This window comes from Manis pentadactyla, chromosome 12, assembly GCF_030020395.1.
Source record: "Manis pentadactyla isolate mManPen7 chromosome 12, mManPen7.hap1, whole genome shotgun sequence".
NCBI classification, from domain to species: domain Eukaryota; kingdom Metazoa; phylum Chordata; class Mammalia; order Pholidota; family Manidae; genus Manis; species Manis pentadactyla.
This window is the reverse complement of record NC_080030.1, coordinates 12,782,417-12,799,529: the sequence shown is the minus strand read 5'-3', so window position 1 is coordinate 12,799,529 and position 17,113 is coordinate 12,782,417. Positions and strand designations below refer to the sequence as shown.

General features: G+C 48.3%; 2 protein-coding genes across 4 annotated transcripts in view; one reads left to right on the top strand and one right to left on the bottom strand.

Moving 5' to 3' along the window:
* Positions 1-782, top strand: part of LOC130680059 (nascent polypeptide-associated complex subunit alpha, muscle-specific form-like) — a 76,046-nt gene extending 75,264 nt beyond the window's left edge. The window contains exon 15 of one of the 2 annotated variants that reach the window (XM_057490068.1): positions 64-782. In XM_057490068.1, coding sequence (XP_057346051.1) covers positions 64-297 — 234 coding nt within the window. In that variant the 3' untranslated portion in view covers positions 298-782. The remainder of the gene's footprint in view (positions 1-63) is intronic. The other variant, XM_057490069.1, reaches the window with a different exon arrangement.
* Positions 1-16,130, bottom strand: part of LOC130680058 (nascent polypeptide-associated complex subunit alpha, muscle-specific form-like) — a 76,052-nt gene extending 59,922 nt beyond the window's left edge. For both annotated transcript variants that reach the window (XM_057490066.1, XM_057490067.1), the window contains exon 1: positions 15,648-16,130. In XM_057490066.1, the coding sequence (XP_057346049.1) occupies positions 15,648-16,115 (468 nt within the window). In that variant the 5' untranslated portion in view covers positions 16,116-16,130. The remainder of the gene's footprint in view (positions 1-15,647) is intronic.
* Positions 16,131-17,113: the final 983 nt, after the last annotated feature.

Here is a 17,113-nt window from a genome sequence, read left to right as displayed (position 1 = left end):
AGCAGGATAATGGGGGGAACCCGGGATAACCTGCCTCTTCTGATCACCCGCGTGGCCCTGTAGCTGCTGTCATCGGGCCCGCGGCCCTGCTGGTGTCCTGGCTGCATGTGGAGGAGAGCTGCTTCCCCTTCGGGCAGGCGGCCCCTGGCGCCCCAGGACCCCAGTCTGCTTGCTGCTCCTCCTCCTCCCGCTGCTCATCCTGAGCCTCTGCTGGGGCAGCTGCTCTGGCACCTCCTCTGTCGGCTGACTTCGGCATCTCCCCACGCTGCCGCTGCCTCCTCAAGGGCCTGTACGTAGCCCCTGCCAACCTGGCCGCCTTCGTGCTGTGTCCTACCCTCTGCTCGTGGCCCGCTGGACAAAGGCGAGCCACCCCACCGTGTGGAGGGTTTTCGCCTTTGAGTAGGTGGCCTCCCACCGTGACGCCAACTGCTGCCTGGGTGCCATTAGCCACAGAGTCGTGGCCACAACGGTCCGGGAAGAGCTGGGGCCCGTCCTCACCATGGCCAGCCTTTCCCAGGATGGACACAGAGACGGCGCAGTGCTGCATGGGACCACCGCCCCCTGGGTGCCCAGCGGAGGCATCCGAGGCTGCAGGGCTGGCCGGCCGACGCAGGGTCCCGGGACATGCTCCCAGCGGAGCCCCTGTGCAACTCCCTCCCCTCATCCCTGAGAAATAGCCTCCCCAGGCACAGTGTGGTCTGGGTGTTGTGTCTGAGGTTAATGGTTCCTGGGGGTTGGGGTCATCCCTGTGCAGAATGTAATAAATGATGAACGGATTGCCACCACACTGCTCTTTCTTCTCAAAGCTCTGCCCCTCCTGCAGACATCGTGTGCCCCAGCCCACCGCACCCCCAGCCCTCAAACTCTATGACGCAGGGGGGCCCTGACCTCCGCCAGGTTATCCTCCATCCTCGGTCCTCTCCCCGTAAAGTGCTCAGGAAGAGCGGGGCGCTCTAAGCCACAGGCTGGCACACCTTGGGAACACTGGGGAGGGCGGTTCAAACAGAAACTGGACCTTCCTTCCTGACCCCTACAGGTTATGATCAGACACCAAAATCTACTGAATAGACGCCCCGGGGTGTCTCTTCACGTCTTCAACACCACTGCAGATGTCGTAACCCAAGCAGATCCCAGGGCTGCAAGGCACCAGTCTAGCACTGTCCCATTTAATGACACACAGCTGCCCCACACATTCCAAGAAATTCCTTTTCAAAAAATGTTGAACTTGGTCTCAAAGCACCTCCAAGATGTGCACTCCTTCCTTTGGGGGCCTTTCTCTGAGCCCAATTTTTCCATGCTTCACACCTCAGAGCACCCACCAAAGCTCCCAGGTCTCCAGTCTTCCCCCATGGTGCCCCTCAGCCGTCCATCCCCAGGCCAGGCTGGTGTGAGGCCCCTGGTATCCCGCTCCTGGATCCTGGCTGAGCGGCCTGACGTCTGTGACAAAAGGCTGGGGAGGCTGAGCGGAGGCACTTGGCTCTGATTCTCCCCATAATGCTCTCCCAGGGCTCTCAGGATGTGTTCACCCTCCCAGTACGGGAGGTCTGGCCTGCAGCGGAGCTGCAGGATCAGCACAAATACCCCCTTGGGGGGCTCCACGCTGGAGACAGTCTCCCGGCCTTATGCTGCAGGTGAAGCCCCAGACTGGGGACTGGAGAAGCGGAAGTGGGCCCTACTGACAGCCTCGGGTGACTGGATGACAGGAGGTAAAGTCAGGCCACCCAGGCCACCCTCCTCCTCCTGGCCCTGCCCACAGCACCCTCAGAGCCATCTGCCTGCACGGTGGTCCCAGGGATGACCTCAGGCTCCCCGGCCACATAGGGAAGGAGGTTTGGGCAGAAGGAGGGCAGATGGGCCTCTGGCAGGGCGGTGGCCCAGGTCAGACCTGTCTTCCTGCACGGCCCACCAGCCTCAACCCTAGAGCGATGAACTTCTGGGCCCAGAAACAGCAGCTGTCCTGTGCCTGCCTGTTTGTCACTGGTGCCAGCAGTCCGTCCTGCCCCGGTGTGTGCAGGTGCCCAGGGCATGCCAGGCCCTGGACTGCTGCTGCTGGGACACCAGGCTCACACGGCTGCGTGGCCACCCTGACTGTGGGCTGCAATGCACCTGCCCACCCGATGTGTGCTGTGGAGATGGCACGGCCCTCTGGCACCAGGTGCGCGGCTCTGTGCCCAGGCACGGGGCTCTGGGGACTCCCCGTCTTCGGGCTCCTCAGAGAAGCTAATGCTGGATTTCTTGTTCACGGAGTCGAATAACGAACTCCGGAAACACTAAAGGTAGGAGAGCAAGTGCGAGGCTTTTATTTAGAGATGAAGCAGGCAGGCAGAGCTCCTGGCTTGCACCTGCCCGGAGGGCTCAAGACAGCCCTGGGTTTCTGCGTCGTCAAGGGGATTTACAGGTGGTTGAGAGACAAAGGGTAGGGATGCAGACCGGCTAAATGGCCCCCAAATGCTTATTTTTGAAGAGACAGTTAATTTCTTATCAGTCTTCCAGATTATTTTGCAGAGTTAACACAAGAAATTTACTGCTCGGATTCTTTCCCAGAACAGCAGCTTCTTGGTTTGCGAGCATATCAATCAAGACTGCCTGTCCTGCTCCCAAGGTGGGCCGAGTCATTGTCCGCTATGTTAAGAAACCCATTTTTTGACTTCTTGGGTTTTAAAATGCAATCTTATCTTGAAGATGGAATCTTTCCTGATTTTACTATGTTGTTTGTGACTGGGCTCACTTGCCATTATGAGTTGCCTAGGATGCAAATCGCTTGATTAGGGCTAGAGGAAGAAAAGCGGCATCTGGGTAAAGTTAAAGAAACTAAGCTGGGCCTTTTAGCAGGCTAAAGTAAATTTTACAATAGTGTCATTTAACTGACACAATGAAGACATGGGCTATGCTGAGGTATTTTCCTATCTGGGGGATATTCAAACATTTCAGGCCAAGTTACTCCTGGGCTTTTTTAGTTTTCATCAATCTCCCAGAAGAATGCTTGTATTACATTAGAGAATTAATGTGACTGACTTTCCTTAATTGTTTCATGTGGAATTTCAGTAGGGGGTTTTATTCCGGAGGCCTCCCTACTCGGTCTGCACCCACAGTCCCTTCCTCACTACCACTGAGGCTCCGTGGCTTCCCTCCCCAGCTGCTGCCATTCTCTCCTTGTTCTTCCTCCAGGCTCTGTGTTCCCATGCTTGGGGCACCCCTCTCTCCCTGCCCTCCCAGCGGACTCCTTCCCCCATCCCTCCCCTGGCCTGGGAGTCCTGCTGGGAGGGCGTTGTGTCTTTTCCTCGGTTCTTGTCCCTGCCGCAACCAAGAATTGAAGGGCAGGAACACACTAGTGTGGGCTACCTCAGAGAGAGAGGCACACTGAAAGGTTGGCGGTTCCCCCTTTTAAGGATTTCTCAGGAATGTGACAAAGGGCTAGGGGTGTGGACTTGTTCAGTGGTCTCAAGGTGTTTTTCTTTGATGAGACATGAAGTTTCTCATCAGTCCTCTGGGTAATTCTGCAAAATTAGCTCAACACAAGAAATGCACTGCTCGGATGCATGTGGGAGCATATCAATTAAGACTGCCTTCCTTACCTCTAAGGTGGGCTGAGTTATTGTATGTTCGCTAAAGAGTATGTTAAGTGTGGATAAAATGGAAGTTCCTGTGTCCAGGATTCTCCCCTGGGCCTAGTCGGCTAGCTCACTACACGTGTTTGGGCAATATGTTGCTACTGACTCTATAGAAAGAGCTTCCACCCAGTGCTCTGGGTGACACGGTGACACGGCTGCGAGGCTGCAGGAGAGCAGAGCAGAGGCTGGAGTGGTGGCAGCGCTGAGGTCAGAGCCCCAGAGGATGGCTGTGTGGGATGGCTGTGTAGGCAGAGTCCCAGAGGACTTGCTGCATGCAGACTCGCTCTGATTGGATGAGATGTTAGTGATTGACCTGCCACTGTGGAAATAAAGTTCGGTACGACCCTTTCACCCCAAGAACATTTTACTGTCATTTCTTTGGTCACATTGAATCCATAGTGAACTTGCCCAGGGTTGAAATCCAGTGGCAGGACATTAAAAATCTTACTTCTTAACTTCCTGGGTTTTAAAATGCAATCTTAGCTTTAAGCTAGAATCTTTCTTGTCTTTACTATGTGCTGTTTATGGCTGGGCTAGCTTGCTACGTTAACTGTCCAGACCGCAAATTACTTGATTACGGGATGAAGGAGGAAAAACAGCATATAGGTAAAGTTAAAAAAATAAGCTGGGCCTTTTAGCATGCTAAAGTAAATCTTACACATGATTACAAACAATTAGCATAATAAAAACACGGACTATTTTCCTTCACCTGGGGAATATTAACTGATCTCACTGTGCATAATGCTTAACACAGAGTTCTGATAGGGGCTTTCCTTCCATGTAGTCACACTGCTCTGACTGTAATTATCCTGCCTTGCTTTTTCCAGAGGCCCTCACCCTCACCCTATTGTGTCTAAGCCGAGGGTCCCTGTCTCAAGCTGAGCCTGGGCAGCGACGCAGCCATGGGAGGAGGAGACTTTGCTCGGAGATGGTGAAGATTCAGGCCTCTGCAGAGTCGGGGGGGGGCGGGGTGAGGATCTGCGCCTCACCTCTGTTGGGCCCCAAGTTCTCTCCTGATGGCCCCTCTGCGACTGTGCCTGTCTTAGGTTGTTCCTCCCTTGAGGAATCTTACCCGTCTCTGGCTAGCCAGCCATCCTCCGGGGCCAATCAGGGCGAAGTGAGGCATGTGGGTGAGAGAGAGGCGGCATCGGTTTTCTGTCTCCTTGGCTGTTTCTGCCTCCGCGGCCTCCGTGCCCAGTACCTGCTTTAGGGATCCCTTGCCAGCCGGCACGGTCCCAGCTCAGGTAATATATTTTGAGGAACTCAGGCCATTTTTTATAACGTAAGATACTTCTTCCAAAACAGCACAGTAGTGAAGTTTCAGAAAAAATCTGGTTTGAGAAGGAAGGAGAAAGATCACAGAACCAGAAAACAGGAAAAAAGGTGAAAAGATTGGAAAAACCTCAGGGCAAAACGCTGGGCATAGCTGGGAGCTCTCCCCTCCTTCTCTCTTTAACTGAAGTTGTAGGTGATGTTGGGTGCCGAGGGAGGCAGACTTCTGAGGCGGGGGGGTTTTCACCCTCATTTTGGGAGCTGACCGCTGTGTGATGACGTTTGACCAGCTGTGTGGGGAGCCAGCGAGGACCTGTAACAGACACGACCTCGCCCCCAGATAAGCACCGCTGCTGGCATCTAGTTCTTTACCAGTTTAGGAATAAGAAACTGTAAATGACAAAAGACTTGCAATTTACAGTGGTTAAAGAGCTGAGGAGAACTTACAATAAGGCAGTGGATATAAGGATATTTGGAAATATCTGTAATGTAAAACACTGAATAAAGTTTAGCATTATTCCTTTGACAGTGCTTTCCAGGTAATTACAGCTGAGATAAATGTAAGCCAAATTAGCCAAATTTTCCCTAATGAGGAGAAAAAATTCCTCTGGCATGTTCCAGGAGGCCTCTGGAAAATGACAAGAGTTACTCAGAGGTAAGAGCACCGTTCTGAATTTGGTGTTGGTGAGACAAGGGACCGTGGGGTTAGGCAGAGTAGGGTGAGGGCCTCCGGAGAAAAAGCAGAGCAAGACCATTACAGTCAGAACAATGTAACAATGTGCGAAGAAGTCCCTAGCGAAACTCTGTGATAAGCATTACGCGGTCAGTCACACTAACTCTCTAGGGTAAAGATACCAGAGTAGGAATATAGACATTCTTCAGTGAATTCAGTTCAAGCTCAAAAGGCCAGGAGCAACTCGGCCTGGAATGTCTGAGTGTTCTGCAGATGAAGAAGAGTATCTCAGCATAACCTGTGACTTCTTTGTATCAGTTAGACCATGACACTGTAAAATTTACCTTAGCCTGCAAAAAGGCCCAGCTTATTTGTAACTGTACCTATATGCTGTGTTTCCTTCTCTGATCCTAACCAAGTAATCCGCAACCTGAGCAAAAGATTCATTTAGTAAACAAGCCAGGCTGTAAACATCTCAAAAAGTTAAGAAGTAAGATTCTTAACACACTTTAGCAAACAGGGAACAATCCAGCCCACCTTGCGGGCAGGGCACGTGGTCTTAATTGACATGCTCCCAGAGGGACACTGCTATCCTGAGAAAGAATCACAGCAGCAAATTTCTTCTGTTACTCATCAGAAATGAGCATTCTGGGACCACTCAACAAGTCTGCACCCCTAGCCCTTTACCCCCATTCCTGAAAATCCTCAACTGCGCATACATCCCCTAGACAATGAGCCAACCACGGACTCTCGTGTCCCCCTCCTGGCGTGAGCTAGGAGCTCTCTGTCCAGTCACTTTAACTCTAAATTAAAGCCTCTAACCTTGCTCTCCTACCTTGAGTGTTTGCGAAGTTCATTCTTTGGCTCAGTGAACAAGAACCCCGGCACCAAAGGCACCACGAAAAGGCAGGGACTCATCCTCACTACCCCGCCAGACTGGTCAAAAATTAGATATAGAGCAAAGAAAACTGAGTATGATTACAGTGCTTTCTTAGTACGCAGAACTAACGACCGCAGGAGGCTCGCACTCCCGTGAAAAGCCCGCCAACTGAATCACACCCAGTAAAATAATGAATACCCTCTGTGTGTTCCAGTTGTACTCTTCCTGTCTTCCTCCACCTCTAGTGGAAAGAGCCAAAGCGTGTATTCCCCTATCAGAGGAAACAAAGCAGGAAATTCCACCTAAACTGGAGAATTCAAATCCCCAGGCACAGCCAAGCACGATGTCAAAGGTCACACCCCACATTTGGCCAAACAAAAATACTGTTACTCTATTTGTAGCCCAAATGAGTAACTGTAAAATCCAACAGCTACAAGCTGATGGAAGGTGGAAGGGGCATAAAATCCCAGTGTTTACGCCGACACAGGCACACGGTCCTAGTGCCATTCCAGTTCGTCTGCACAATAAACATGCTCTAACACGTCACTACGCTCCTGTCAGCGGCCTGGGCGGCGATGTAAGTGGCGCGGCCCAGCTGGCTGCTAACTCGCTTCAGGCCAGAGTAAACAGAATAGCAGCCCGTGGGAACAGGGACACCTCACCGGGAGAGGGGAGCTTTTGTGCAAAAGGCAGGTCACAGATGTGAAAGTTTGCTTCATAAAATTCAATGTCATTTTTTAAAGTGAGTCCCTGAAAGTCCCAGCAAGCCACCCAGAAACAAGCTTAGTAAGGGCCCATGACCCGGGGGGGTGGGGGGTGGGGTGTCCCCATTTCCAATCCCAGCGTGCATTCACACAGTTAAGGGGCACAAAGAACTCAGGGCAGGAACCTGCGGGTGCATTTCCTTAGATTCTGAAATGCTGTCACACTTCATTTTCTCTCTCAGATTTCATTACTCCTCCTCCCAGACCTCTCGGAATACTTATTTGAAACACAAATGGGGGCGGGCAGTGTGAACGAGGCCTAACTTGGGGCTCCGAATGGCCAATTGCACAAGAATCGACCTCAGCTATGGCTAGCCTAAGGACCAAAGCCATCAAGGGCTTGTCTTTGTTTAAAGTATCTCCATAATTTCATCACAAAAGAAGGAAGTAGGATTTTTGGATGAATACAGTCAGCATCTGACAGAACCCAAGAACATGTCCTCTATTCAGGAGAATCACATGGCACAATAACCATACGTCTCAGATTTTTTTCCTTAGAACTACAACTTAGAAAGCATGCAAGCTAATGGCAATGAATTCTGAAGCTGACTGACTTCCAACAGGCACCCTCCCGTGGCTTAAGCGGAAAAAAGCATTCAGCGTTAAGGCGGCGTCATCCGTATCAATGTAACATTTTCTCCATTTTACTTTCTATCTCCCTTATCCTCCACCGTTAGCTCAAAATAAACCAGTCACGCTAAGGAATGCATGGCACCAATTTTAATATTCATACTAATTAAGTAGCTTGAAGCTCAACTAAGATGAACAGATGAAGACTATCTACTTCAGAGCTAGATGCCACTGTGAAAAATTCAGACGAGAAAGATCATGAGAGGGGGCAGTCTCTAAAACGGAGGTGACAGGTGGTGCGGGGACCAGCGCTCTAACAGGAGACACCCCCCAACAAACACTACAGTGCGGGCACGGGAATTCTCACAGCTTGTGATAACCATGCTTTAAAGCTTTTGTTTTTAATAATCCAAATTCTGCTTTCTTTTTATTTATTTTTTTAAACTATGTTCTCAGTATAACTGATTATCAAAGGCATCAAAATGACATGCACAGAAATAGAAAGCACCTTAGAGGAACATTCCAGGAACACTGGAATATCATCCACAAGACCACTACAAAGCAGTGTGGTCCCAGCTGGGAAGTGTCCACTCAGAGCCAAGAGAGGCTGTAAGTCACACCAAAACATGCCTAATTACTGGACTTTTTAACCCTAATACATGTTCTTAGCATTAAGTTTTTTCATTGCCCCAAATACCTCAGACAAGAACAAAAACAGCAATAAAAACCTTTGGTGACATCTTCTACAACATAAAGCCATGAAATACCGTATTTAAAATCAGCCCTATGCCATAACCTGAAAGCCTGCGTGTTAACAAAAATACATATAATAAATATAAATTTAGACCCCGCATAATTGATTGTTTCCTGAATTCTAAAGGATTCAAGAAACCATTTCAGGGGGGAGCCTAGTAAACATAATGTTCTTCATGTAATTGTAGATTAATGATAACAAAATAAAAATGAATGGAAGGGAGGGAGGGAGGGAAGGAGGGAAGGAAGGAAGGAAGGAAGGAAGGAGGGAGGGAGGGAAGGAGGGAAGGAAGGAAGAAGGAAGGAAGGAGGGAGGGAGGGAAGGAGGGAAGGAAGGAAGGGAGAGAGGGAGGGAGGGAGGAGGGGGAGGGAAGAAGGGAGGAAGGAAGGAAGGAAGGAAGGAAGGAAGGAAGGAAGGAAGGAAGGAAGGAAGGAAGAGTATCAGAGTTAATACCATTACCTTGGTGGTAAGATACAGCTAAATTTTACATAGTGCTCCACTTATTGTTATAAGGCCACAGATTAACTGGTGAATAGCCTTAGTTTCTTCACTTCTAAAATAGGGAAGGATAACAGAGCCAACCTCATAGTATATAATTTAACATGATTGGCACAATTCCCATTGCACAGCAAATACGCAATAAGTATTACCATGTATCTATTATAAGTGCTTCCTATCAAACATGAACTCACGAAGGTAAGTTTTTGATGGAGATTATAGGGCCAACCTTAGATAGGCTGGTGAAGACCAGACTCTATTCAATACCCTGGAGATGTTACTTTTGCAAAGGCAATGTGCTATAAAGAATTTTTTTCCTTCTCTTTATTTTTCCAGTCAGCTCACACAATACACTTATTGTTACTGAGAGCCACCAGCAGGAAAGCTCACTGTAATTAAAAGATTGATCTTCTGGAAACAATGCTTAATAACAGGCACAAAAAAGTGTGAGTAATTCTGCATTTTCAAACACTGTCCTCAAGTTAATTTAACCTGAGCTCTTTGTGAATCACCTAGAAAGTCTAGAATCAGTATGTACAGGCTGAAATCAATGGACCAGAGAGAAGAGGAGACAAACTCCAATTGGCCACTTCATTAAGATCAGGGGAGCCTTGTGCAAAAAAAAAACCAGGTGAACAAACATTTTATATGCTCCAGATGAAAACAGTTCAGATTTACAATGGCAATATTTTGTATTTTGTGTGTTCTCTAAAGGAAAAATCTATCTTTACGCATATATATATATATATATATATATATATATATTTATGTGTGTGCTGCAGGTATACTGGGAAAAACACTTGGTATATTGCAAAGACAAAAAATAAAAGTGGTTCTGAGAAAAAAAAAAAAACAGCAAAATACTGGCACATCAAATCAAAAAATACATCAAAAAGATCATCCATCATGAACAAGTAGGACTTATTCCAGGGAAGCAAGGATGGTACAGTATTAGAAAATCCATCAACATCATCCACCACATCAACAAAAAGGAGGACAAAAACCACACGATCACGTCCACAGATGCTGAAAAAAACATTTGACAAAATTCAACATCCACTCATGATAAAAACTCTCAATAAAATGAGTATGCAGGGCAAGTACCTCAACATAATAAAGGCCATATATGACAAGCCCACAGCCAACATCTTACTTAACAGCAAGAAGCTGAAAGCTCTTCCTCTGAGATCGGGAACAAGACAGGGATGCCCACTCTCCCGACTGTTATTCAACATAGTACTGGAGGTCCTAGCCACGGCAATCGGTCAAAACAAAGAAATACAAGGCATCCAGATAGGTAAAGAACAAGTCAAACCGTCACTATTTGTAGATGACATGATATTGTACATAGAAAAACCCGAAAGACCCCACTCCAAAACTACTAGAACTGGTATCTGAATTCAGCAGAGTTGCAGGATACACAATTAATACACAGAAACCTGCTGCTTTCCTATACACTAACGATGAAGTAGCAGAAAGAGAAATCAGGAAAACAATTCCATTCACAACTGCATCAACAAGAATAAAAATACCTAGGAATAAACCTAACCAAGGAACTGAAAGACCTACCATACCCTGAAAATACAAGATACTCTTAACAGAAATTAAAGAGGACACTAACAAATGGAAACTCATCCATGCTCCTGGCTAGGAGGAATTAGTATTATCAAAATGCCCATCCTGCCTAAAGCAATCTACAGATTCAATGCAATCCCCATCAAAATACCAACAGCATTCTTCAACGAACCGGACACATTTTTATTAGATAAAAAGTACAGGATTTCGTCAGGAATAAGAGCGAAGCATGGATCTCCTACCTTGCGGTGCTGAGCATCGGGGTCCGTGGCACTGACGAAGTTAGAGGCACACATCGAGCGAGTAAAGGAAGTAAAGAGCACCCCTGCCTCACCCAGAGGCTGGGGCGGCCTGGAGAAGCAGGCTGGAAGACAGACAGACAGAAAGAGAGACACTCCTCATGGATACCCAGTCGGGCTGTCAGGGTCTGACTGCAGACACACGGGACTTTGAGAAGCCACTGAAGCGCAGCCTCAGCCTAGACTCTCGCAGGTGCCCACGGCCTTCCTCAGTCCATCGCATCCAGGGAGATGCCTCTGAAGGGGAATCCTGGCCTCCACTCAGGTGACTTTCCCGGCTCCCAAGGGAGATGGGGGATCCACTGAGGGAGACGCAGGGGAACCTGGCGCTCGAGACTTTGAGATCGGCAGCCGGGCTAGTCCCATTTAAGTGGCTGACGAGCGCCCGATGTTGTGTGCCATAGACGGCTTCCTTCTATAAGGACAGTGAAAGAAAAGGGAGGCTCGGATGCCTATACTCACCTCCGAAGTTATCCCAGACGAGCCCCCCAAAATGATGCAGCTTCTCACACCACAAGGGTATGAAACTAGAAATAATTTACGCAAATAAAACGAAAAAGCCCACCACCGCATGGAGGCTTAACAACATGCTCCTGAATAACCAACGGATCAATGACTGAATAAAAACAGAGATCCAGCAATATATGGAGACAAATGACAGCAAGAACTGAACAATGTAGAATCCATGGGACAGAGAAAAGGCGGTGCCTAAGAGGGAAGTACACTGCAATACAGGCCTACCTCGGGAGAGAAGAACAATCCCATATGAACAGTCTAAACTCACAACTACCACAACTAGAAAAAGAAGAACAAATGAGGCCCAAAGTCAGCAGGAGGAGGAACGTAATAAAGATTGGAGCAGAAATAAATAAAACCGAGAAGAATGAAACAATACAAAGAATCGATGAAAGCAGGAGCTGATTCTTCAAGAAATATACAAAATGGATAAACCCCTAGCCGGACTCATCAAGAAAAAGAGAGAGCCTGCACACATAAACAGAATCAGAAATGAAAAAGGAAAAATCATTACAGAAACCACAGAAATACAAAGAATTATGACAGAATACCATGAAAAATCATATGCTAACACACTGGATAACCTAGAAGAAATGGACAACTTTCTAGTAAAATGCAACCGGGCTAGTTCCACTTAAGTGGCTCACGGGCGTCCGATGTTGTGTGCCACCGACGGCTTCTATAAAGACAGTGAAAGAAAAGGCAGGCTTCGATGCTGATAACTCACCTCCCACATTATCCCGGACGAGCCACCCAAAATGATGCTGGGGTTTTTCTTGTCTGCGGAGGGGAAGAGTGAACTTAGAGAACACCCAAGCCAATGTAGGAGACGCTTTTAGTGAGAGATACAGTGACAGGACAGATCTCCTGGCTCGTGGCGCCAGGAGGGGTCAAGAGAGCCCATAGTTGTGCGTTCCCTAGGGATTTTATAGGCAGTTGAGGATTTGGGGGGGGACCCTATAAAGGCTTAACGGTGTGGACTTGTTAAGGGGTCCCTGAATATTTAAAATCAACTTAACACACGAAATTTAGTGCTCTGGTTTCTCCCTGGGATACCGGCGTCTTGGTCAGGGAGCATATCATTCAAGGCTGCCCGCCCAGTTCGCAAGGTGGGCTGAGTTATTGTCTATCTGCTAAAGAATAAGTTAAGAATCTTACTACTTCTTCACTCTGATGCGGAGAGGTAAATCCCAGATATCATAGTAGCTCCTCTCCTGACAGTAAATTAACTGCAACCAACAGAGCCATCCAGATTTGACAAGTCATAACTCCAAGTTCTAGGCGGAGCATCAAAACTGAGACTGGATTAAAGACGGCGGTGTGAGAAGTGAGACAGAGACCCCCTCCAAAACCACATATAATGTGAAAATATAATTAACACAACTAGTCCTGAAAGAGCACCGGGAAACAAGGCTGCAGCAGACTGCATATACCTGGAGAAAGCAGTGGATCTCACGGAACAGGGCACCAGCACCACTCCCCCTGAGACCCAGGACATCCCTCCACTGGGTGAGCAGCTCCAGAGAGGAGAGGTTCTGGGCCCTAGAGGGCGCCACATACAAATATATAACGTCAAAGGAACCTGGTTCAAAGCAAAATCTCAGCACCAGAGAAAGGACTGAGACTGAATTAATAAATCTTCCTGAAAGAGATTTCAAAATAAAAACTATAAACATGCTCATGGAGGTACAGAAAAATATTCAAGAACTCGGGAAAGAATTTAGGAAGGAGATCTAATCATTGAAGAGCACAATGTAGGGTATTAAAAGCAGATTAGATTCGGTGGAGGAGACGACAAATGAAAACAGAAACTAGGGAAGAGGAATACAAACAAGATGAGGCACAGAGAGAAAAAAGGATCTCTAGGAATGAAAGAATACTGAGAGAACTGTGTGACCAATCCAAACAGAACAATATTCGTATTACAGGAGTGCCAGAAGAAGGAGAGAGAAAGGGATAGAAAGTGTCTTTGAGGAAGTAATTGCTGAACACTTCCCCAATATGGGGAAGGAGATAGTTTCTCAGGCCATGGAGGTGCACAGATCTGCAAACACAAGGGACCCAAGGAGGACAACACCAAGACATATAATAATTAAAATGGCAAAGATCAAGGATAAGGACAGACTTTTAAAAGCAGCCAGAGAGAGAAATGAGACCACATACAAAGGAAAACCCATCAGGCTATCATCAGACTTCTCAGCAGAAACCTTACAGGCCAGAAGAGAATGGCATGATATATTTAATGCAAAGAAAGAGAAGGGCCTTGACCCAAGAATACTGTATCCAGCATGACTGTCATTTAAATTTGAAGGAGGGAATAAACAATTCCCAGACAGGCAAAAGTGAGGAAATTTGCCTCCCACAAACCACCTCTACAGGATATTTTAAAGGGATTGCTCTAGATGGAAGCACTCCTAAGGCTAAATAGGTGTCACCAGAGAAAATAAAATCACAGCAAAGAAAGCAAACCAACCAAATACTAAAGGCAAAAAAATAAAATCAACAATCCACAAAAGCAGTCAAAGGAAACACAAAGGAGTACAGAATAGAACACCTACCATATAAAGAATGGAGGAAGAATAAGAAGGGAGAGAAATAAAGAATCATCAGACTGTGTTTATAATAGCCTAATACAAGAGTTAAGTTAGACAGTCAGATAGTAAAGAAGCTACCCTTGAACCTTTGGTAACCACGAATCGAAAGCCTGCAACGGCAATAAGCACGTATCTTTTGATAATCACCCTAATTGTAAATGGACTGAATGCACCAACCAGAAGACACAGAGTAACAGAATGGATAAAACAGCAAGACCCATCTACATGCTGCTTACAAGAGACTCACCTCAAACCCGAAGACATGCACAGACTACAAGTAAAGGGATGGAAAAAGATACTTCATGCAAACAACAGGGAGAAAAAAGCAGGTGTTGCAGTACTACTATCTGACAAAATAGACTTCAAAAAAAGAAAGTCACAAGAGATAAAGAAGGACATTACATAAGATAAAGGGGTCAATCCAACGAGAGGATATGACCACTATAAATATCTATGCACCCAACACAGGAGCACCTACATATGTGAGACAAATACTAACAGAATTCAAAGGGGAAATAGAATGTCATGCATTCATTTTAGGAGACTTCAACACTCCACTCACTCCAAAGAACAGATCAACCAGACAGAAAATAAGTAAGGACACAGAGGCATTGAACAACACATTAGAACAGCTGGACCTCAGACATCTACAGAACTCTCCACTCAAAAGCACCAGGATACACATTCTTCTCAAGTGCACACGGAACGTTTTCAAGAATAGATCATATACTAGGCCACAAAAAGAGCCTCAGAAAATTTGAAAAGATTGAAATTGTACCAACCAGCTTCTCAGACCACAAGGGTATGAAACTAGAAATAAACTACACAAAGACGACGAAATGGCCTACAATCACATGGAGGCTTAACAACATGCTCCTAAATAACCAGTAGATCAATAACCAAATAAAAACAGAGATCAAGCAATACATGGAAACAAATAACAACAATAATTCAACAAGGCAAAAATCTGTGGGACTCAGCGAAGGCGGTGGTAAGAAGGAAGCATATTGCACCACAGGCCTACCTCAGGGAAGAACAACAATCCTATATGAACAGTGTAAACTCACAATTAACCAAACTAGACAAAGAAGAAAAAGTGAGGCCCAAAGTCAGGAGAAGGAGGGACATCATAATGTTTAGAGCAGAAATAAATAAAATAGAGAATAGAACAATAGAGAGAATGAAAGCAGGAGCTGGTTCTTCGAGAAAATAAATAAAATAGTAAACCCCTAGCTAGACTTATCAAGAAAAAAAGAGAGTCTACACACATGAACACTTTTCATTCCGAAGGCGCGGCCTCCGGCGGCCTCTCCCCCGTCGCCCCGCCGCGGGTCCCGCCTCACCCTCTGCTCGCCCGGCCCTCGCCCTCGAGGCCGCCGCCGAAAACCTCCACACGCGGCAAGACGCCCGCCGGCCTCCCCGCCTGCGCGGCCCCGGGCCCTCCGCCTGGGGCCCCGGCCCCGGCGGCGGCGGCAGGTCGGCGGAGCGGCCCCGAGCCGGGCCCAGCGAGGACCCAGCACCCGCGTCAGCCGCCCCACGGCCCTGCGGGCCCCGCGCCGCCCGCCGAGCCCTCGCACGAGCGCCCCCTCACCGGCTCCACCGCGCCCACAGGCGGAGGCAGGGGTCCCCGCGGCCACGTACCTTCTGGCCCACAGAGCCGTCGCTGTCGCCTTCACCCCTGAAGCGGGGCCCGCTCTGGACGCTCCGCCGCAGGTCCGCGGTGGCGGGAGCCTCTTCCCGGCCGGGCTCTCGGAGGCCTTGGCGAAGTGGGAGTGCGGCGCCGGGAGCCCAGCGGGCGAGGTCGGTGCCGCCGGCGCCTCCGCTCCGGGAGGAAGGCGAAGCCGAGCACAGCGCGAGTCCACCATCTGGACTACGCCGGGCTCGCTGCGCGTACGAGACGGAGGGCCGGAGGGCCGGAGGCGCCCGGAGAAGGACGGCGGACCGGACCACGGACGGAGCCGAGGGAGCAGCTCCTCCTGGCGGCGCTCGCGAGCCTACTGATTCTTCAATATGGCGGCCGCGGCGCCTGCAGCTACTACGCAGCCGCCGGTGGTACGTTTTCTGCGCGCGCGCCCAATGGGTACCTGCTCCGCGGAGTCGCTCCCTCATTGGCCTCGAATGCCGTCAGTCGTGGGAGGGCCTGGGCCTGACGTGCCACGCTCATTCGCCGCGACGGCCTTCTGATGGGGCGGGACCGCGCGGGACGCTGCACACTCAATGGCCGCGAGGGCTGTCCGGCCGGGACTTTCATTTTGTTCAATGTACTTTCTAATTTTTCTTGAGATGACCCACGTGTTATTTTTATTTACTTATTTATTGATTGTGGTGTCATTAATACACAATCACATGGGCAACAACGTGGTTACCAAATTCTCCCCATTATCAAGTCTTCCCACACACCCCATTAGTCACTGTCCATCAGGGTAGTAAGATGTAGAGTAATTACTTGTCTTTTCTGTATTTACTGCCTTTCTCGTGTCCCCCCGCTACATTATGTGTGCTAATCGTAATGCCCCTTTTCCCCCTTATCCCTCCCTTCCCACCCACCTCCCCAGTCCCTTTCCGTTCGGTAACTGTCAGTCCATTCTTGGGTTCTTTGAGTCCGCTGTAGTTTTGTTCCTTTAGAAAGATAGGTAGAAAATCTCCAGTCACTTGAAAATAAAGTAACTTAATGACACGTGAGTTATTTACAATAGCTAAGAAATGGAAGCAACCTAACTGTCCATCAGTAGATGAATGGATAAAGAAGAGGTGGTGCATGTACTCAAAGAATATTATTCAGCCATAGGAAGAAAACGAATCCTACCATTTGCAACAACATGGACGGGTGCTAGAGGGTATTATGCTCAGGGATATAAGCCAGGAGGAGAAAGACAACTACCAGAAAATGATTTCACTCATCTGTGGAGCATAAGATCAAAGGAAAAACTGAAGGAACAAAACAACAACGGACTACTCACAGAACCCAAGAATGGACTGACAGTTACCAAATGGAAAGGGACTGGGGAGTGTGGGTGGGGAGGGAGAAGGGGAATGAGGGGCATCGGGATCAGCACAAATAATGCAGGGTGGGCGCGGGGAGGGCGATACAACCCGCCGACGACCTG